General features: G+C 48.9%; 1 protein-coding gene across 3 annotated transcripts in view; it reads right to left on the bottom strand.

Annotated features, from left to right (window-relative positions):
- STOX2 (storkhead box 2) overlaps positions 1-16,715 on the bottom strand; it is a 149,164-nt gene extending 132,449 nt beyond the window's left edge. For all 3 annotated transcript variants that reach the window (XR_008732216.1, XM_055710071.1, XM_055710088.1), the window contains exon 1: positions 16,248-16,715. Coding sequence is in view for 2 of the 3 variants with exons in the window: in XM_055710071.1 (XP_055566046.1) it covers positions 16,248-16,605 (358 nt within the window). In the remaining variant the exon portion in view is untranslated. The remainder of the gene's footprint in view (positions 1-16,247) is intronic.
- Between the last annotated feature and the right edge of the window lie 5,718 nt (positions 16,716-22,433).

The raw sequence follows: 22,433 nt of genomic DNA, 5'->3' as shown, positions 1-22,433 counted from the left end.
TTCTGAACTGTTTGAAGGTGAAGCAGAATGACTGGAAACACATGAGCGGGGAATTGCTTGATTTTCTCCCACCGTACCTTCTACAAGTCACGTGAAACCAGCCACTCACAGCACTACGAAGAAAGCCACAGTTTGTCCAGAAGTTAACAGAAAAATGTATTTACTCTTGCTAGCGACTAAAGAGTATCAATACTCAACTTCACCAGCAGCCTTCATAGTTTGCCTGGAATAACAGTAAAAAGTGTGAGCTGCCCTCTTTACTGAGTCCAGGGTGAATCTGACTCCAGGACTTACAGAACAGTTTTACTCAACTGTCATTATTCACGTTATCTTCACAGCCATGATGAAAGCTGTAAATTGTTTCTGAAAGAGCACTTTCATTTCTGGAGACTGAGAAAGTATTTCCTGGCTGGACCCTCAGAAGCAGATCTGTTAATGATTCAACAGCAAAACATATTTTCTTGGGCAAGAAGAGAGGAAATGAGTATGAGAGTTAAGAATATGACAAATCACAAGGTCTGTGTTTTCATATGTTCTTTCTCTCCTGTGTTCCCCTTCGCTTAAGGCATGTCTATTCCTCATGTCACTAGACATACAGTCTAACTCCTACTGTCACTGGAAAATTCCCACTGATGGAAATAAAAGTTGGATCTTTTATATAAGATGGGATGGGAAGCTCTGTAGTTGCCACGTTTGCCTCCTCCAGCAACCCACCAGAAGATGAATTCTGAATAAAGCAGAATTTATTTTGCACGTCATTTCATAGCCCAGAGGGTATCCATCAGGCTGCAGAAACACTGAAATTAAAGTGTGAATGGTCAGTGTCTCCTCCTCCCCTCTATGCACTGAGACCAGCTCCAGGCTGGCAGCCTTCATTAAGTGCTTTCTGCCAAAAGGCTGAGATAAGAATGAAAGGCAAGAGATAAGAAGGAAACGCTCACTAACCAGAGTAGTTTGTTGAGTCTAAAGCCAGACTGAAAACATGATTGAATGAGCTGAGTAAAAAGACTGTGGTTGCACAAGGAGTAGGTCCACTGCAGACAGAAAAGTCTCAAAAAACCTGAGGTTACGAGAGAAAGAAAGAGCACTTGGCCTGTCGAAGTTACAGAAAATGAGTTAACCAGGTCATTACTACATGATTTCTCAGCATTTAAAACTAAAGAAAGGGCAGGCTTACTGGCCATTTCCAAAGGTCTACCACAGCTACGTAAAGCAGCTATTGCTGGGTTTCTAGCAAAAAAAAATAAACCATGGATTAAGCGGGTGGCAAAAAAACAAGTCCTACCCAAGAACAAGCAGTGCGGTGAGAAGAGATCCTCCTATAAAGAGCTGCTGGCAACCATGACTCTGTCAATCACCTTAAGGATCTGTCAAAACAGACAAATACAGCCAAGGCAGACCAACATTTTGGGGCAGGTTTTGTGCTTTTGGGTTTGTCGTTTGTTTTTTTGTTGGTTTTTTTTTTTTTTTTAAAGAACAAGCACACTGGGACCGATGGCACCAGCTGCCTAAACTTGTTCTTAAGCTGTGCATTCCAGAAGGTAGCCCATTTGCCTCAAAAAGCTGGCGTCCAAACAGTGTGGGTGGAAAGCCAAGCCAGCCGGCCGGTGCTGTGTGCTTCCCAGGTCTCCCATTCCACGGAGCAACTGGAGGCAGGAGGACCAGGGGAACCTGTTGTGCAGGAGCCAGGGTTACAAAAGGACCTGTCCATAGCAAAACATGCAGGAGATGTGGAAATCATCCATGAGATCTAGCAGAAGTGCTGTTAGCTGCTGCTGTGTTCAACAGGGCACTACGGGTTAGATGACGGATGCAACCTGGCCCAATGTCACAGTTGCGAGCAGGAGGTTGGACCAGAGATCCCTGGAGGTCCCTTCCCACCCAAATTACCTTAGGATTCCACAAATATCTGTTTGCAGACTATAATGCAGAGGAGATAAGGCTGCAGGTCCACAGCAATTTATCCCAGTCTCTCCTCTCCTCCCCCACCCAACCCCAGCTTCGGCTTTTGTGTTTGAGCTGGCTCACTGTGGGCTCCCGTGTCAGAGCAAAAGGGAGAGCAAAGGCTGGGAGACCTGCACAGCGCTGACGCACACCAGCTCACACCACTGGGGCAGTGCAGATATGGGGAGAAGTCTGGTTCCTGCCAGAAATGATAAGGAGGGACCATACTCCTGCAGTCAAACATCTGAAGGCGGACTTGCACCATCCACGATGAAGAGGAGGCGGAAATAAAAAAGGCAAGTTAGGGAAACACCGGCAAGGGCCAACTCAAGCACTTTCCATATCAACGCTGTTAGGGCCCAGCAGATGGTTTCTCAGCCCCGTTGTCCCCACACTGTTCAGCACCACACCTTGCCTTAACCATCTCAGGCTTTTAAGGGTCAAAACCATGACATCTACAAAACGCGTGGTCTGACCTCCGAGCAAAACAGCACCGTATCGATTCCAAGAGCCAACTTTTGAAGGCTCAGCCTCAGCTAGCACCAAATGCAGCCAGCGACATTTCTGGAGCCATCAGGAGAGGCAAGTCTCGGAGGAAGGTGGAAATTGTAGAAGCAGCTAGAGCAGAGCCAACAGCCGACCAACAATGCCGCAAGCCGGGGGGTGGCAGGTGGGCTGGGAAGGGACAGGCTGTTATCAACACTTCATCAGGCTGGTGTGATCCTGGCACAAAGCCACCATGGAGAGGAAGACAAGAGCTTGCATGCTCACGCAAGCTTTTAAGCAGAGAGATAGCATTGAGAAAAGGTCAGTCACAGATAAAGGTAAAAGCCACACTTTTTTTTTTTTTTTTGGTGTGAACAAAAGTTCACACAAAAAGAAATTCAAAAGGCAGGAAGCGAAAAGCCTTGAGAAATTCACTGCAAGTTTGTAAAGGAGGGTGACAGTATCCCAAGCCTGGTTATTAATACCAAATCTGGGTAAGGCTGAGCTAGCCTTAACCTAGGGACTTCAGTCACTTACTGCGGCAGCTCATCACAGGCTGCCTGAGCAGCAAGGGGAGTTAGCACGGCCAAAACCCATAATTATTGCTGGAGTTGAAGAATGCAAACCATACCTGAGCTGGCTAGCTCAAAACTAGCTCAGATACATTTATGTTCAGCTGCAACACACGCAGGAAAAAGTCAAGAAGCCTAACCATGAAACAAAGCCTGGTCATCTTGCAAAAGTTCTGAGACCTATGGTTTCAAGAAGGGAAGAGAAAACCCCACTAGACATCACTTGCCTTTCCACCCTCGCTTTTCCAGGATGACAGTAGGTCACTTCCCCAGGTGTACTCCTGGGCATTGCCACAGACAGAAGAGAACAGGGCAGTACCGACAAACGTGCTTCAGTAGAAGACATGGAGTTGCCTTGAGGTGCCAATCTCATCTTTTCTTACCATAATTAGGAAAGAACAAGCCTGCGAGAAGTCATATACAGTACTAAAACCTACAGGTAACATCACACAAGAATCAGTTTGCAGTTTTGTGAAAGGAACACCATATAAACCATTACAGGCTCCAGCTCCCTTCTGCAACACTCCATGCAATCACTGCCGGTGTTTCCATGGCATATACCACAGACCAGGACAGTATGACATGCCTACTCTTAGGTCTACTGACCCCATGGGCCCAGCACTCGTTTTCTTAGTGAACAACTACAGCAAATAAAGTAAGGACAGGATAGCTGTCCATGAAGCATTACGTGTTTATGGCTCCACATTCAAGGCAAACACGTATCTAAGTATCTGTGACTGCAAACTCACCGTAGCTCTACTCAAGCTTTCAAAAAGACTTATGCACGCAGCTCATTCATGAAGCAGGCTGAGGGGTGCCACAAGAAGTAATTACTACAGCCCAAGCGGTGAGGAAACAAGTAAAGCAAATCCAGGCAGGTTTTGAGCAAGAATTCTTTGCCTGATGGCCTATTTAGAGATTACCTCTCATTCACAAGTAACCTCCTATGTGCGTATAATTATCCAGGGGTTTGCTCTGTGAGAGCACCTACGGACTTCAGTGCCAGCTCAGTGCTGCCGTGCCCAGCACAACGTCGATCTGACAGAGCCACCAAGTTCTCTGCCCAAAAGCATTTCTGCTGTCAAACACAAGGCAAGGAGCATCGTTTTCCATGCTTTCCAACAGGCAGCCCTCGAAGCGCCAGCTATCCCCATACGTGGTTAGGTGGGCTGCTCCAAAAGTTACCACTGCAGGTGTCCTCAAAGCAGAGAAGGGGGAAAAGCGCAGAGCAAGCACTGAGCTCCAGGGTAGCTGCCACAGATGATGAATTGTGAACTATGAGAAGGGAAGGTTTGATGAAGTCTGCAGCGTGCTGGCAGGGGAGCACGAGCTTCAGCCGCACAGGTACCTGACACTCTGGCATTAAATGGTGAGGGCTTGGTGACCTAGGTTTTCAACTTTGTTGGGTCTGCAGAACCCCAGGTGATCTGCGAACTCTTTTCCAGAAAGATAAAAGTGAAAAGCTGTGCTTATATTTGCTGTATTTCTGCTGGAAACTCCGCAGTTCGCAAACTGAGGAAAGCTGCAACCAGCAGATTATTACTGACCGGGACAGGAGGCAATGTAATGATTCAAAGCAATGGGAAGATCCTCAGGAATTGAAATGGGTGCACAAGCCACTGAGCAAAAGCATTCACCGGCATGGAAACAAGAAAAAAAAATTTGAAATAGCACGTCCCAGTTGTTCAACATTTTCCCAGCTAGTGGGAAAACAGTTCTGTCAAAATTATTTCCTTTTTACCCTCGTCGGTCATCACAAAAGCCAGCTCTGAAGTCTGTAGCTCACTTTTCTTGCATTTCACAAGATGATTGGCGTCTAGTGGCTCCCAACAGACAGGATATATTTTGGCCTCTCTCCCAACACAAACACTGAAGAGATTGGAAAGACGGCACTGGGATTAATTTAAGTAACCACTGAAACCTGAAGCCCAACAATTATCTAAGGAAAAAAAAAATTAAAAAAGACTCACGTGCTGCCACACAGATAAATCTGCTTTCCCTCTTTAAGATCAAACATGTCACTGAACGAGACTCGTTATTGACAGAGAAAAGCAGAACAATGATGGATGTAGCAATTCTGACACTAAAGCATTTTACAGCCGTACTGCACTTGAAAGGTAGCCAAGAAGCAAGTCCCTGCAGACCTTCCAGCAGCTATTTGGCATCAGCTTCACCGAGGAGCAATAGCTGTACACCTCTAACAAAGACAAACGAACCATCAGAACGTACCCTGGAAAGAAAACCAAAGAACTTGAATTAATAAGAAATCTATAAACGAAAGGTTACAAGCTAGTGCCGTAAATAAAAGATGACAAGATGATAGCCACCAATTCCTGCCCAAGGCAAGAAACCAGACTGATTGTAGGCCAAGGTGCCTGCTTTTTGTGACTTCATCTTTATTGACAGAAGTATTAATTAAGACTTCCTTCTCATAATTTTATTGAGGAAGTATTAATTAAGACTGCCACTTCATACTTTTATTGAAGAAGTATTAATTAAGACTGCCTCTTTGTACTTTTCCTGAAGGCATCTACAGACCCTGGATGACCTGTTCTGCTGTTTATTTTTCAAAGTACTGTACACTTCAAAAATAAAAATGCAAAGAATACTAGTCCTGATTCTGCAAGCTTAATTCTCAAAGAGCTCCTGGCTTTGATGCAGATGACCCACTCTGGGATTAACCAGGCAGAGATTCCTCTGTTCCTGTGGCAAACCTCTTAACAACAGTCAGGCAAATGCAAGAACATACAACATGCCTATATTTAAAGAATATATTATATATATTCTACTGTGGAATGCTTAAGCACACAAAAATTCTTTGAGAAACACCACAAAGCTTCATAGCCCTATGAGTTCTATGTTCTTCCATCCCCACCTTGCAGGGATCTCCCAATCTGCTGAAAGATGGAGATGACACCATGTAGCTAGACCTCCTAAGAAAACACATTAAGTCCTATTGAAGTCTCTGCTTTCGAAAAAACAGAGCAGACCTGACACCTGTCAGATTTGCTTCCCTACCACATGAAGCACTACATCCAAGATTATCCGTTCACATCACTCAGAACCTGGCCAGCCTCCCTTCTCTTTCAGTCTCCTACTCCTTCCAGATGTTCATATTCATAAAGGAGACTTCTCCACAAGGCTGACAACTGGTCTGAAGATGACTGTTTAAAAAATATACTTGTTTCTAGAGCACCTAAGATTGCAGAGACTGGAAGTTACTGTTTTCCTGCTCACTGTTTACCCCCTGTTTACCCCTTAATGACTGTTCTCTGCAGCTTCTCACAAAACATTTTCCTCTTTAACTGCATAGGATTTTTCAATCAATAACACCAAGAAGGTGTTTCTTTTAATCAAAAGGATAATTGTGACAAATTAGCAATGACTGCAGGAAAGCTCAGTGTCCTTAAAGCTCTTCTCAGCCCGGCTTCAGAAACAGCGGTTGAATGTGCCCCTTTAAATTCCCTTTTCTCAAATTAAACTAGGGACAAAATTCCCACCCTGGTGTTGGGTTTTGGTGTGGTTTTTGTTTTTTTTAATAACCCCTCCTGCTAATAGCATCTGTTATGTTAGATACTGCTTTTGCTTTAAAATAGACCTTAAAACCCTGTCTGTCGGCTGGCTAAGCTGCCATGTGAACACGCAGCTACCCAGGACACCCCCACAGCCCCGGCTGCCCACCGCGCAACACCAGGCACCTGAACCCCCACACACACACACAAACTCACACAGCTGTCCACAACCCGCTCCTCCTTTGACTTAAACAGCCACATAAAAACCAGGAACGTGATGGCCCACCAGGACACCTCCTTCCTCTGCTCTGTCCCGATGCTGTGGATGTTTCCCCCTCTTCCCTGGGCTCTCAGGATTGCCCACGCCAGCCCGGGCAGGGGCATTTGCAAAGCCTCGCCGGGAGGAGCGGATGGAAATCCTCGCACAGGTGCTGACCTGCTTCTGGCTTCCGAAGCCAGAGCATCTCGACAGCAGCCTCAGATTAAGCAAGGTGTACGGCTTGCCCTGAGCGAAGACGGGTAGCGACAAAGGAGGCCCTTCAGGGAAACCCAAAGAAAACCCTCGGCTTGCTCTTAGTGCCAGCTTTTGTTATTTCATCTGTCAATTAAAAGAGAGGTTGTCTGGGCACTAACCCTGCAATAGGCGCAAGCAGGAGAGCAAACATTTAATGCCGGTCTGCCCCAGGGGGAGGCAAGTGCAGAGTCCGCTCCCACACGGGCTGAGGAGCGGCTGGAAGGCTCAGGGGCAGGCTGAGCACTCCTGGCAGCCAAAGAGCACCCCAAGAATCCATTGACTAAACCCTCTAAAAGAAAAGGGGGAAAAAACCCCCACCAGAACCAAAATCAAAATAACAAAAAACCCAAACCAAGCCACCAAACGTACAGAAGTTCACTGCAGCATCACATGGAGTTCACAAGACTTCGGTCACCTATCTAGAATTTGAACACAATCAATTAACAGACCATAATAAATCTCATTTATGTTGGGTTGATCTCTTTGGGAAGGGACATGGGCAATGAACTGTACATGCATTGCTGCTGGCACAGTTGCAGGGCTTAGACCCAAGGATATCAGTAAGACAAGGTGAGTAGACACCATATATTTATTAGGCTATAAAGTCTTCCTCGCAATGACCTGGAGAAAGGCTGATACATCCAGAAACCTATCTAGTTCTTCTATATTTTTTGCATATAGGAAGATATCCATAGATATTATGACCAAAGTGGAAAATACAGCTACAGTCTGAAAGAGTGAATATTAATTTGTCTTTCTTCTTAAGCAAGTTTCACTAGACTTGGTATAAGCTTTTTTTAAAGGACAAAAAAAAAATTTCCCATTTTTCAAAAAAAAATACTCATTTTGTAGCCCCACAATAATACCTAAGATGATGCTGCCAAATCTCAAACACACTAGTAGCACCCAGCTGCTTCTGATGCTAATAATACACGGCGAGTTTTACAGCTCCAGCGTTAAACACAGTCCTTGCAGTCTCACCCCTTCTCGAGAGCTTCTGAACACCCAGCGAGCGCGTATGTTACTGCACACGCGACTTCCAGGCAGGAGATAAGCAGGAGTTACTAGAGCTGCAGTTACTGGTGCGGATGGATGCAGTGATGCACTGCCCTGCTACCCACGCAGGGACTGAGCCACTGCTCAGCCGCAGTCCAGCCCCAGGTCCCCCCCTCCCAAACCACATTTTTCTTTCCCCTCTGCTGGCACCAGGAGGAGGAATCAGCCTCCCCAACAGCCAGCCAAGTTCTGCTGGCCACTGAGGTTTAGGCCATGTTATTGGGAAAGCCACTGGGACTGGTCACCTTCCAACAGCCCCTCTCCATTTTTTCGGTGGGATTCCCCGTACCGCGGCCAGCAATGGGCCCCTCAGCATCCTTGCTCTCCTCCGAAGGCGAGCGTGAGCTAGCATATGTACCTTCTGAAGCACTGGCAGCTAGCAAAAACTGCTTTAAAACCAAAACTTCAGGAAGGTACCCACACCACACTCTTCAGATGGAAAAAATTTTCGTTGTCACAGTGTATAGATTTTGTAAAAAACACTAGGAAATGACTCCAAGCATAGTTCAAGTGAACAGTTTACTTTTATAAAAGAGCAATCTTTAATACTGCTGCTTATCCCTTTGTTAATCATCTGATAGTGGAATTCAAGGTTAAGCTAAAAGGCTCTGTGTTTTACTCAGACTTCTGCTGTTTTGTTGTCCTGTCCCACCCACCCCCCCAAAGAAAGGAAGAACAACAACAGTCTCATATTGCAGGGGTTAGAAGTATATCCAGCTCCACAAAACACACTACAGAAGTCATTATACTCTGCATATTTAAATGCACACCATAGCAACTTTCTTTCATAAGAAAACCAAAAACAGGCTTAATAAGCGCCAACAGCAATATTACACCATTGCTTTTCTGCTGCAGAAAAAGCAGCAACGAGAAGAACCACTATTCAGATTCCCTGAGTAGTTACTGACCTTTGAATGCATGCTCTATTGCTATTGTGGCTGAGAACAGGAGCCCGATTAAAAAACGGAGTCGTGAAGACCTGCTCAAATGTCAACGGGAAAGCACTTTGTTTCATCAAAATATACATGTTTGTACATTCTTAACATTCAGGTATTTCTTGTTCCAGGTTTCAGGTGAAAAATCCCAGGTCACAAACTGAGGGATCAATTACACTGGACAGAAGAAAGCATGTTTACATATTAGGTGAAGAGATTTTATTCCAAGAAGAACATAATACCCTTAAAAACCTTTCCAGATCTGGCCCACCCAGGGAGTAGTTTCGATACTGGAAACTGGAGACTGCAGTAACATTCCCAGCAGTCAACATCATTAGAAAATAATCAAAACATTTATGCTTTTGTATTTAAAAGAAAGAAACCAAGTTTGGAGAGAGCTTGAATGTTACAGAACCCTGTTAAATTTCTGCTACTGCAGAAAATTATTATTAAGAGGTTCCTCCCATCCTCATGTTTCTGCAGGGGAAACCACCATCTGGCTGCAGCTTTTATTTTCTCCAAACGCTTCAGCCTTTCCTTGACTACCAAGAAAAGAGGAGCCTCCTCATCACGTGTTTGCCAAAGCCAAGGGAAGGTGTGATGCTGCTCAGAAGGTAGCTCGGGATGCCAAGAGTCTTGAAGGACAGCCAGTCCACTTGAAGGACACCCAGTCCACCTGGGTTGCATCTTTTCTGCCACCCTCTCCGAACGGATGTCTTGAGTGCAGATGAGAACACGGTAAAGCCCTGGCATGCCCTGCCTGGGAGCCAAGCTATAATCCTCCTGGCCAGCAGAAAGGTGGACAGGTTCACCATCTGGATGAATGGCCCGAGGCAACACCGCCAGCAGAGCTGGGAGAGAGTTCCAACTGCATTACCATTCCCTTTACAAAGAAGCCAAATCAAAAACCTGCCACTTACGCCCCCAGACAGCCGTGTTTGCATACGTAGCTGACCCTTCCTATAGCGTCGCTGCGCTAAACACACATTTCTCCAGGAAACAAAACGAAGCCGTTTCAAGCTAAATTTTAACCGCTGGCAACACACCTAGAAGGTCTGAGCTTAGTCTGCTAAAATCATTGCAATTTGATTAATAAAACCTTAGGCAACGTGCCCCTAACAAGCCAATTAGAAAGACAGGACAAAGCTGGGAACATGTTCCTGAGCTTTTGTGCCACCAAACGGTGAAGAGGAGCGGGCAGGGTGGGGGTACCTGTGGCCGGTGGCCCCACAGCCCTTGCCACGGCCCCTGGGCACCCCATCCACCTCAGCCTTTCTAAAACCAAAACTGACTGTACAGAAGAAGAGCGGGACAGACGGAAAGGCGATGCAGCAAGTGGCCCCGTGGCACATGGTGCTGGCAGCCCAGGAGCCCGCTTAAGCGCTGGGAGTAACACTTGACAAGGGCTTCATTCAGCCCCCGGCTAAGACAAGGGCCCTTCGAGGAGGGAAATAAGGAGCATTTAATTAAAGACCGGACCCTCACGCGCGGACAAAGAGACGGAGAGCGTGAGGGCTCTGGTGCCACTTGCCCTTCGGCAGAGCCCCACAGCCAAAGGCTGCCGGCGGCCACCACAGCTCCCTTACAGCATCTCTTCTTTAACTTGCAAGACCGGACGGCTTATTCGCCACCGGGAAGGGCTCTTGACTATACAATGGCACTCTTTGTGGGGGGGCAGGAGGTGGGGAGACAGTACTGGCTGCCCGTTGACCTTATAAATCCTTCACTTGAGTTGCACAATGAATACCATGCGTCAGTGTCTTTGACTTCGCTTCTTCACAAGAAGCTGCTTTGAGCGGAAAAAAAAAAAAAAAAAAGGGAAAAGAAACGAAGTCTAATAGGTTGGATCTTTCTTTCCTGTGGGTTTTTTTTTATTTTCATAATAAGTTTTAGACAACCTGCATCACTCTTGCAGGCCATCCACAGCTTTCTTTAAAGAGCAAAAAGCATTTCTGACTCCAGGATTTCACTCCCAAAACACAAGCACAAAACACACGCTGCGAAATCCGGCACTTTCTATGCAGCCCATACTCGTTTAGCTGCTGCCTCTCTCTCCCCAGTCTCTAAAAGCTGCTTTTACAAAGTACATTAAAGGCCCAACCCAACACTTGTGAACAACAAAGTTCTTTGCTCAGAGTTGGGAGTAAATTCATAAGCACCTCAGCCAGGCCATCAACATTTTTATATTTTTTTTGGGCTGCAATAACCACCTCACAAACATACAAAGTGCTTAGTGGATCTCTAACCATCTCTAAGTTGGGGTGGGACAGAAGGAGAAAAAAACTTGTAGTTTAAATCCCCTGAGGTTCCCATGGTAATAACCACAAGGCATACAAAAGGTGCAGATGAGTGTGCAGTAACCTCCTCCTCAGAGGTTTTATTACTATGAAACCTAATGCTCCCTCACTGAAAAGAAATTTTCATGATATAAAGGAGATAATTGGGAAGAAAAAGACAAATCACGTTTTATGACTGGCTATAGATGAATAACATTTGATGTCCAACAGTCTACACTGCACCATAATCATCCACTAATGACTCGAAAACTCACTGTGAAAATTACAGAACCTAAACTGGTGGGGTGTTAATTTAATTTTTGGAGGCAAGAGAGAACACGGCAGGGAGGGAAAAGAAAGGGAGCACTTAGCTCCAACTCCCAGCGTGGCAAAAAAATTCCTCCCCCCCCATGCCTGGCCGGGCAGGAACAATGCACAACAGCCTGGCCCCGCCGACTTTGCTGAATTATAACTCCTGCTAGTTAGTTTAATTATTGCACATACATTTCTGGAAAACTCCATTTGAACATCCGCTTCTAATTGGAGAAATTGCTCTGGGCATGACTGAAGGGTTATTATAAAGTTTGGACACTTCTTTTCAAGCAATCGTTACAAAAGGGCATGGCCCTTCCACGAAGCATATGAAAACCTCTCAAAGGTGCCCATTGTCCAAGACACAGAAATCAAGTGCAAGAGATGCAGAAGGAAGTCTCCGTTGGGAACACAAAAGGTGATGAAGACAAGAAATTGAGGTGCAACACCCTGCTACACCACCAGTGCCTCACACAGAAGAGCTGAAAGGGGGAAAAAAAAAGTAATTCAGCTTCCAGGATGACAAATATCAGTAAGTGCAAATGGAAGGTGTGTCAAAGAAAGAAACCTTATTAAAATACTAACGCTCATTAAAGACTTAAATTTCAAAAGCCTTACAAAGTTACAGGAAAGCCTCAAATCACTCTTACCAAAGACAACGAATTTCATCATGGGACCTATAGGTTTGCATAAGGCTTCCTTGACCCCCTAAATCAGCATATTTAGCATGTGCTGGTTTGGGATGGTTTTTTGTTCAGAAACTGTGTATGTTTCCCAAAGCCTCCCCTCCAGGCGACTTAAAAAATCTAGAATACACCCACCAATCTCCTAATACCCAAGTAACTCTTGATCGCTGCAAAAATGGATGCTGGGCAAGCTTTGGTGGCATAAGCATTTCGTTTAATAAAACTTGCAGAGAAGTAAGTTTTCAAGTCACACACGAAACATCCCCTGTATCCTCAAGCCCTAAGGTGTTGGTGCTAAAGCAACTTTCTGATATGCTTTGTATTCCTGCCCTCTTTCATGGTAGAATCTTATTGTATAATTCGAGCTAAATCTCTGTACACTGGAATCTCACGTGGATTTAATCCATTTGCTTTCTGGCTCAGATACACCCACACCAAGGATACTAGAACTGCCCAGTCCCTGTTAGCTATAGATTACACTTCCATGAACTTTTCATTATCAAGCCAGGGTCACTTAAACGTGGAAAGACTATTCAGAGATGTCTCTCCTCCCGGTTTACATTTTACAGTACCAGCAGCAGAAAACATGCCATGCATATTAGACGTTTAGTATTCTTTCCTTCTCACCAGCTACTTTTTCCTCCAGTTATTATCCCTGTGGCCATCACAACCCATTACTCATCAGACCAGCCAAAGCTCTGGACCACAACGAACAAGAAATAGCAGCTACACCAGCAGAGGTTTGAAAGCCAGGCTGCGGTCGGAATTCCTGGGTCACGTTAGCACTTCACCATGTGGGTAAAGGGAAGCGTTGTCCAAGGCTCTCCGGTACCTGGGCACGGAGGTGGTGCAGCTGAGGAGGCATTTCTGTCCCTTGCCCCCTGCCAGGCGGCAGTGGGGAGTCAGGACGCTTTCCCCACGCTGCTTTTGGGGCAGGCAGCCTGGCCCCCACCTACCCTGTCCAGCCGTGCTCCACGGGCAGGTGGGGCAGAAAGCCACCCCCACCTTTGTGCAATGAGAAAAGGCAAGACCGACCCCACAGCATTGCCCGGGTTCTCTACACACCAGGGCCATGGGGGAAAGACCCCCATGCACCCCCTCACTGCTACACCCGGCCAGGGCAACCCCCTATTCCTGCCACGGCACGGGGGCTACCAGCTGGGGCAGAAAACAGCAGCTTCACGTTCATCAAAAACACCGTGCCCCTTTTTCCCCTTGATCCCACCAGTTATTTATTAACAGTAGTTAAGTATTACTGTTCCGCACCTCCCAACAGGCAGCTTTTCCCATCAGGCTGAGATACCTACCTCTGGTTTTGAGAAGCAAAAAGCATAGGGACTTTTTGTCTGTAGGTGTACTGTTTGCTTCTTTAATGCTACAAAGTGGAGAATAAAGTGTGAGAGCGCTCCTAAATAAGTCACAGCCATTTACACATTAGGCACCTAATTATGTTGAAAATACAATTACACACATTTAAGCAGCTGCTCATGCCCACGGGCCAGGCCCGTTACTTTGACAATTCTTTAACTACCTAACTTTACAGTAAGTGCAAGTTGAATCTACGTAGATACTAAGACCTGAATTATCAGTCTGGGTGTGGAAAAAAGGCACTGGGGGAAACAAACCAAAAAAAAAATCAATCAGTTGTTCTCGTTTCATTTAGCGCATCTAAGGACACTGCACAACAGGCAAGACTCCCACAAGATCCCCGCTCTTCTTGCATAGCCTTTAATCAAATACTGAGAGGCAGTTGCTATTTTTAAAGTCGAATGAAAACTTTTGGCTCCGGTCGTGTGCAAATTCGCAGCAAAGATAACCCACCCCACCCCCAAGGAATGTATATTATTTACACACCAGCAAGCTTACTTATTAACGCAAACTTCTAGTGAAAGTTGTGTTTCCGTGTTTTAAAACCAGTCACAAAGACCTGTTTACATTCCCTGTCTGGCTTTAGTAACATCAAGGTCAGAGCCCAGCCTTCCACAGCCCTCCTGCGCAGTGGGCTGAGGAATGTCGCCTAGTGGGTAGAGTTCAGGGACACCCCACAAACCAAACACTGACCTTTACACTCCATCAGGTGATGGCACCCATTCAAAAGCTCTTCATCCTTGGTCCAGCTGGAGCCAAAAAACCCACATGAGCTACACTGAGCAGCTAGCGTTAACCGCTGCCCGAATCTCTACACTTACCAGCACACCCTGTTGCAAAAGTAAAGGCGTGAGGATGTAAAGCCCTGGGTGGAAAGCAGCACTCGCAGGTTTTCTCCCCTTGTTTGCTGGCCAAAAACAGCAACTCCAGCCAAACTTCTCCAAGTTCACTACCCAGCTTTCTACCCTCCTCTAAATACTGGTGGAATGCAGAAAACTTTTCTAACACTAGGACAAGACTTAACCACCTGCTCTCCAACACTGGTTTGTCATCAGAGGTTCAGAGGAAATTTCACTATAATGAGGGAAAAAAAAAGGTCCATCAGCTCATTTTTAAAGGGACGGCCCTGAGCTTCCCTACCAGCACGGAAGAAACGGTAATAGTCGAGCAAGTCTATGGGGAAATAGTGAGCCACACAAGTGTCTGAAAACCGTGTGAGAGACAGACCGCTGACAAACAGAAGAGATCAGACTCTGCATTGCCTGTTCCAGAAGGGCACTGACAGCTACAAACATTCAAAACTGAGACTGAAAAAAGAAACCGTGGAACACGGAATATTCAGACTTCGTTCTTTGCAGGAACCTTACACAGCTAATATTTTTAAAAGACTTGCAGCCGAGCATCCCACTTTAAGGATCTGAAACTCCCAGTGCAGAGCGCGCATCCCTAGCTCTGTGACCTGGTCCAGGTACCCGCTGCATAAGGCACAGATGACAGAGGGAATACTTAAGGAAGAGACAGTTTGCCTCACCATCACCGCTGGAACAGCCACGGGAAGCAATGAGACCTTTGCAACAATAAACCAAATCTTCACAGTTTGTCTCCTCTCCATAAGAGAAGCTGCCTGTTTCAATCTGTGAAGGCTGCAAGTTACCTTAAATCCTAAGGAAATCTTCAGTTCTGCTGTCCTTCACAACTCCCCGATATATACAACAAATAGCTACAGCTTTATTTCTTAGAGAAGGGGTTTTTTGGGGGGTGGGTGTCAAAACAAGTGCTGCAAACATGTTTGCTCTCCATGCTAGGATTTTTTTTTTTTTTTTCCCCTGAAGTCAGGCAGAGATGCACTCCTTCCCAGGCCGCTGTACACACTGGCAGGATCCCCTTGGGGAATCATGCCGTAACTTGAACCTCCAGCCCACCACAGAGCAACAGCCTTGCCATCTACCGCCTGCGCTGCAGCCACCTGCCTTGCACCCAAAACCGCCTTGCACCCCAAACCCACGTCCGTTCCTCATCTCCTGCCACTACCCTCACCATGGCAGACACCCTCACAGCAATACAGCGATACAAGTTTAAGCTACCAAGTAGATATAAAGCAAAACACTGGTTCAGCGAGCCTAGAAACGCTAGACCGTACTTTTAATTTTTCCAACGTTGGCAATTATTATCTTTGATTAACCGATTACCAGTCTGGGGAAAAGCTCGCATTCTTTGTAAGCGTGAGCAGTTATGTGCTGAACGGTGTGAAGGTCTGTAAAGGTCTGGTAGCACAGGGGGGCGCGGGACCCCGCTACCGGGCATCGCCTGGGACCAGCACGCCCGAGGAGCGAGCTGCGGGAGCCGCCCGGCGGGACAGCGGGACAGCGGGGCTTCACCTCGCCCGCCGAAGGAGACGGAGGAAGGCGCCTCCCCGGCCCGGCCCGGCCCGGCCCGCAGCTCTCCTGGCGATCCCCGGCACCCTCGTAACGCCGCCGGTCCCGTCCCGGCTCACCCACCCCCGGCCCCTGCAGGGGCAGCTCGGCGGGGCCGCCGCCACCCGGGGCAGAGACACCCCCACGTCCCCCCGGCCCCGACGGCACCTACCCAGGCACTTGATGTGGAAGCCGCTGGGGGGCTTGAGGGAGCGGCGCGCCCAGCCCTGGCGCAGCACCTCCAGGTGCTCCTCCTTGCCCTGCACCAGCAGCACCTGCTCGTCGATCCAGCCCAGGAAGAAGGTCTCGGCCACCGCCGCCGTGGCCCGCCGGTCCCAGAAGTGCTGCATGTTCTCCCGCTTGAAGTCCGCGAAGATCTCGTAGCCGATGCGGTGGCGGCCCAGTTCCGTCGCCGGCCCCGCGCCGCCGCCGCCGCCGCCCCCCCCCGGCCGCCCCCCGGCCGCGGCGCCCAGGACGATGGCCAGGGAGTGCGGGGCGATCTGCAGGCACCGCTCCGCCCTGCGCGGCATGGCCGCTTACCGCCCGCCGCCGGGCATGGGCAGGGGCACGGGCATGGGCAGGGGCACGGGCATGGGCAGGGGCAGGGGCATGCCTCCCCGCGGCCGCGCTGCCTCCCGCGACCGGCTGTCCGCCCCCCGCGCCGCTCCGCCCCCGCCACGACACGGCCCGGCACGGCCCGGGCCGCTCCGCCCCCGGCACACCCCGGCACGGCACGGCACGGCACGGCACGGCACGGCACGGCACGGTTCGGCGCGGCACGGCACACCCCGGCACAGCACACCACGGCACAGCACACCCCGGCACGGTCCGGCGCAGCACGGTCCGGCGCGGCGGGGATGCTGCCCCCCGGCAGCCGTTTCCCGCAGCGGGCAGGGGCCGCCGCCTCCCGGCGGGGCAGCCCGCACCCGGGAGCGCCGTCCCCAGGGACGAACCGAGCCCGCTGCCCCGTCCCGGCGGGGGTGCAGGCTGCTCGCACCCGCCGGTGTCGGGACACCGCACCCTTCCCCGTCTGAAAGACAGGGGCCTCCCCCCGCCACCCCCGGGTTATCCCAGCAAGTCTCAAGGTCGCTGTATTTGTGCTTCTTCCAGTGGTTTCCCAGCTGCAAACACCCGGTGAGCTGCACCCACCCCGCTGCGCCCAAACGTCCGTCACCACCTTCGTCGCCGCAGCCATCCTGTGTCCCCCTGTCCTTAGGGGTGCTGCCAGCCGAGAGCGATGCTCGGAGCAAGTGCAAGGTTTGCTCCCGACTTCTGTGGCTTTGTTCCAGCAGTTTAATATTTTGCTTCCTCTGCGCTCGGGGTCACCACCTGCCCACCAGGCGCGAGGGAGAGCCCAGCGACAGCCGGCAAGGTGCGAGCAGGACTGGGGGCCCTTCCCGGCCTGGGCTGTGCGTCAAGGTGGCTGCCGAGGCGCGGGCGGTGGTAGCCAAGGTGCCGGTTACACTGGTGAGAAGGCAGATTGAGGAACCTCGCTCCATAGAAACCCTCCACCCCACAGTAAACCCGAGTCTCAGTTCTGAAGACAGGGCTCGAGTTCCTGAACCGGCTGTAGCTGTTGGGCACCTTGGTGCTGCGCCGACTGTGCTGGTGGCTCCAGTGGCACCCGGGCCCTGCCCCAGGCAGCGGGGCACCATGGCACTGGGGAAATGGGCGGTGAAGTGTCGGAAAGGTAAGGGACACCAGGAAGAAAACGGAGCCACAGAGAAGAGGGGCAAGAGTGGAGGCAGAGGAGTGGGCCCCAGTGGGAGGAGAGCGGAGGCAGCGGCTGCTGTGCCGGGCACTGTGAGAGCTGCTGCAGCCGCTGCGCTCTGCGCTGTGCACGAGCTGGGGTGGTCAACCTGTTGCTCCTGAATTCACTCACATCAACATCCCTCGTCACTTTTGGCCCCTTGAACTATCACCCATTCAGTTCTAACCTCGTTCACGTCCTCTGGCGCTCTCCATTTGGTTTCATCCACATCCTTTTCCAGGGCACTGTATAACAGTCAGGCTCCTCTGATACCCCCCACTCCCCCACTTTTGGGGTTTCACCCAGTGCTGTCTAGGTACTGAGGAAGGTCAAACTTACCAGGATTGCAAAGGGTTTTACAAGGGCACAAATTGAATGAAACCAACTTTACCAAAGGGGAAATCAAAGGTAAAATATATTATCCAGAATCACTGTGAGTCATTTCGAGCCGGGAGCAGAGCCTATTAAGGCTGGCTTGCAAGTCTCTAACCTCTTCCCAAATATCCAGCACAGCCAGATCTCAAGAGGCCCTTCATCTCAGCCAGCAATAGTTTTGATGGTGCTGCTGTCAATATTTCAAAGGAGCGCTTTCGCGTTGTCATTCAGCCCTAAACTTTGCAAGAAGACCCTCCGGCATCCTCATTGTCCTCCAAACTGCTTCCCAAAGTTCACCTGAGCCACTGATTCCCTGTTAAAAGAGCTAGTCTTAATGTGTTGAAACTACTGTCATGATCTCGTCATACTTGTGTTATTCTTACCTTGTGCCTTCCTCCTCTCTGCATTGTATCAGCCTTTTATCTTGCCCATCACACCTGGATTTCAGGTCTCCTGGGCAGGACTCACCTTTGCGTTGCCTTTGTGTGGAGCACATCACATTGACATCCCAACCGCTGATCGGAGTCACCAGGTGACTTAAGGGCCTGGATGGCTTGCCAGATTTTATTCCTACCTGCAAGAACAAAGGAGCCAAATTCATCCTTTTGATTGTTTTTAGGTTACTGCAGCAGATATGTACTGAGTGCTTGGATGCAGGGTCCCACGTTTTGCCCCCAGCCCCCAGATCCCGAGGGCTAGCCAAATCTGCCTGCGATCCTCCTGCTGCCTCTGGAAAAAGCGGGTGCTCAGCACAGCATATCTGGCAGCCTTTGTTCACGGCATCAGCGTTGCTCTCTCCATTAGCTGCACTCCTTTTCCTTTCAGTACTAATTTCTGAAGCAATTGGTGTGGCGAAACATGCCACGCAGTCGTTTTCCTCCCCTTGCGAGGCATTTGCAGTAACGTTGTGGGCTGTCAACATCTCTCCTACCCCTGGCTTGTTCTCCTGTAAAGGCTGGTCCCCAGCCTGCTAGTCCTCTCCCACTCGGCTGTCATCACCTCTTCCCTCACACTGCTTCACGCCTCTCCCCTGGGCTCCAGGCTGGCCCTCCCTCCCTCCATCCGCACGCTGCCCCTCGCCGCGGCTGGCACGCGTGCCACGCACAAGCGTAATGACAAGGTAAGGAAGGAGAGTATGCTATGATTTGTCCCAGACATGTTGGATGGGGCACCACGATTGCGGCACAAATCAAAATACACCATGCGCCAGGGGCCAGGTGCTGTCCCCGTAAGAGCCGGTGCCAGGATTGTCTGAGTGGGACCTCAAGGCCCTGGTTAAGAGACTCCCCTTCCTTCATGGGCCTGGGGAAAGGCTGTGGATGACAAGTATGTACTGAGTAAACTGTTCCTCATTCCTTATTCCCCCTTTTTTTCCCCATCTCATTCCCGTTTCAAACAATTTTTTTGCCTCAGCATTATTTTTTTGGGGGGGTGGTTTATTTGGGTTTATTTATATTTTGTTGCTTGCCAGTTTGGGGTTAAAGAGCATCTCCTTCCTTTTCATTAATTTTCACTTCAGGGGACTTCTTCCAAGCAATCAAGATCTATAGCCAGACTAAAGCTGATCTGGCACTTCCCGGTAAGAAATACAAGCGAGATGACAGCCTACAATCCTCTTAGAGCCGAGTAACGAAAGCGGGTGAAGTGGAACCCCCAAGTGCCTCTGAAGTGTTTGGAAAGGCAGAATTTTGCCTTGCTAGTTGGGCAAAACTCCTGAAGAGGTAGACATGTCCCTGAAATGCATCAGTGGTGGCAGGAGATCTGCAGCAAATGGCACCGTTTATTCCAGGAGGGAGCAGAAAGCCAAACCAACCTGACCAGGCTGTGTTCTCCAGCTGCCTGTGCTGATCCCTGTGATCCAAGGCCACCGAATGGAAAAGAAAGGCTGAGCTGTAATACATGTATAATTAATGGTGGTTGTGCATCCTGGATTTGTACACAGCAAGGCAAGTTACACAGTTCCACAGCCTACGCGGTATTTCAGCAGGTGATTTGCTGCAGATGCTGCGTTCAGGTAGTAAATCAGCAAGTGCCCTACTCAAGATTTCTTCTGTGAGAGGTTTTGAAAGAGTATTTCCTATTGGAAAACTATTGATCTCTCCAGTGGTTTTATACAGGAAGAAATGATACCTTCCCTCCTTGCTGTCTGCCCAGTGTTGTTACCTGCCGAGAGAGTCCAGCACACTTCCCAGCCGAGTCACCTCATTCCCAGGAAGAAGCTGCTCTTACCATTACATGGATTTTCAGGTGGTTGAAGTGTGTTTGGCAAGAAACCCCCAGCTACAGGTTGGATTTATAAGATATTTCTGTCTGGGCTTCTTTTGAACATGCCTGCATCTATTCCCCTGCAGAAGGCTGCTGAAGCTGGAGACTCACGCTGGTGGCCCCGTGACACAGAGCTCGGTGTGACTGCCATCGTCAAATCCGGCACTTACTGCAGCCCCAATGAGACCAGAGCTTACAGACCTCGATAATAAACGTTGAGAAGGGCTGCCCCTTCCTCCTGCCCTAGCTGAGAGCTACGTGAGCCCGGCCAGAGTCACTTGGACACGGAGCCGATGTGAACTGGCTCCGGCTTCTGGCTTTGCTGCTGCAGGCGTGCAGGAGAAGGGGCAGGAGCAGGTATGCCAGCAACACGCAGGCCTGACGCTGCTCTTGTCATACCCTGAGAAAAACCAGCAGCTATCTCAGAGGAGTGAATGCTGTAAAACGGCGGAGATCATGAACAGTGACGGTGATTTGTATCTAAGAAAAGCAAGATGACAGGAGACGTGCTAGCAGTCCTTCCTTAAAACTCTGCCCAGAAGCGTGGCAGCCTTCGCAGATAAGTACAGCTCTACAGTCGCCTAGTTTGTGTTGCACGAAGACACTGATTTTGCCACTAAGACTTTCTAAACCAGCACCTCATTTAGCCTTACCCTTTTGTTTTGGTGACCAGTTTTTGTAGTAGGGGCATAATAATACTCACGTTTGTAAAGTCCCTTGAGAACTGCTATTAAAAATCATCCCAGGAATGGCTGTTTGACACATTCTGCTCTGGTAGGAGCTAAGTGTTTCTGCCTTCGGTCCTGTCCTGCGATCCTCCACCACGAAGCCCTGCTCAGAAGTCCTGGCTCAGGCTGAGTTCCCAGTGAAGTCAATGGGAGTTTCCCACGTGAGGAGTGATGAGCTAGGTCCAAACTAAACACCCAGCTAATAAGCAGCGTAAGAAGCAGCTGACTGCATCATTTTTAAGCTCTGTGCTTTTACCTGACTCAGACCTGCTGGCATCAACAAGGATCCCAGGGGCAGGATGCGAGCCAAGGGAGGAGAGGAGATCCCTGGTTGTTGCAGGTTTGCCCATCTTCCTCCTCAGGAAAATCTTTGGCAATGGCATTAAATCTTTGCAAGGAGGTGACTACTGCTTGGATAGGTGAGCCGGTAGGTAGACAATTATCTATTGTCTGCTTAACAATAGCCTACACATAGTGGTGAAGTTACGCTGATCAGGAGAAAAATCAGCTCCCAGCAGACATGGAAAACAAATTCCCACTTTACTCACAGGACATGTACAATTCAGGTACAATTCAGGTACGTTTAGACAGGTAAATAACACTGCACTAAAAGCCTGGGATTGGAAAGCCCTTTACTTTTATTTATTTACCAAGTTGCAAAGCGGGAAACAAGATTTATAGCTATTTTGAAGCCAAAAAAGCTGGTAAACAGCTCATCACAGCGCTGCACGCAAATGGGGCCAGAACAGATTCCCTGCATGGGAAATTCTTGACTGTACATTAAAAAGGAGGGAAGAGAAAGGTATGTTTATATCTTAATCCTCTAAATATATTTCTCTAGAGTAGAGAAATTTTTATGTGCCTTCCAACCTATAGTTCTCTTATCTGCTGTGATGCTGATGGCTGCTATCAGCCAGATTACAGTCAGACACTAAGGTGGGGGCTTAGAAGATGTTTTCGACAAAGAGAGGCGTTTTTTTCCAACTCTGCAGTGGTGCCCTACTGAAGCCATACAGGAGTCAATACTTGCAGGTAACATGCAATTTTAATTATGGAAATGGACACTAGTTGGCTTAAAATATCTGCTTGTCACATTGCTCTGCAGGAACTGCTGCAAACACGGTCGGTGCAGCTCAGGCACTGACAGACCGAAAGAACTGGGGTTTGGTTTTACGATTCCCCTGCAAGTACTGGAAAGACATCGTGAATGAAACGCCCGTTAATTTTCACGAGTGCTCTG

The sequence above is a fragment of the Falco cherrug genome, chromosome 1 (genome assembly GCF_023634085.1).
Source record: "Falco cherrug isolate bFalChe1 chromosome 1, bFalChe1.pri, whole genome shotgun sequence".
NCBI classification, from domain to species: domain Eukaryota; kingdom Metazoa; phylum Chordata; class Aves; order Falconiformes; family Falconidae; genus Falco; species Falco cherrug.
Note: the sequence above shows the minus strand (reverse complement) of the source record. Positions and strands in the feature narration are given on the sequence as shown.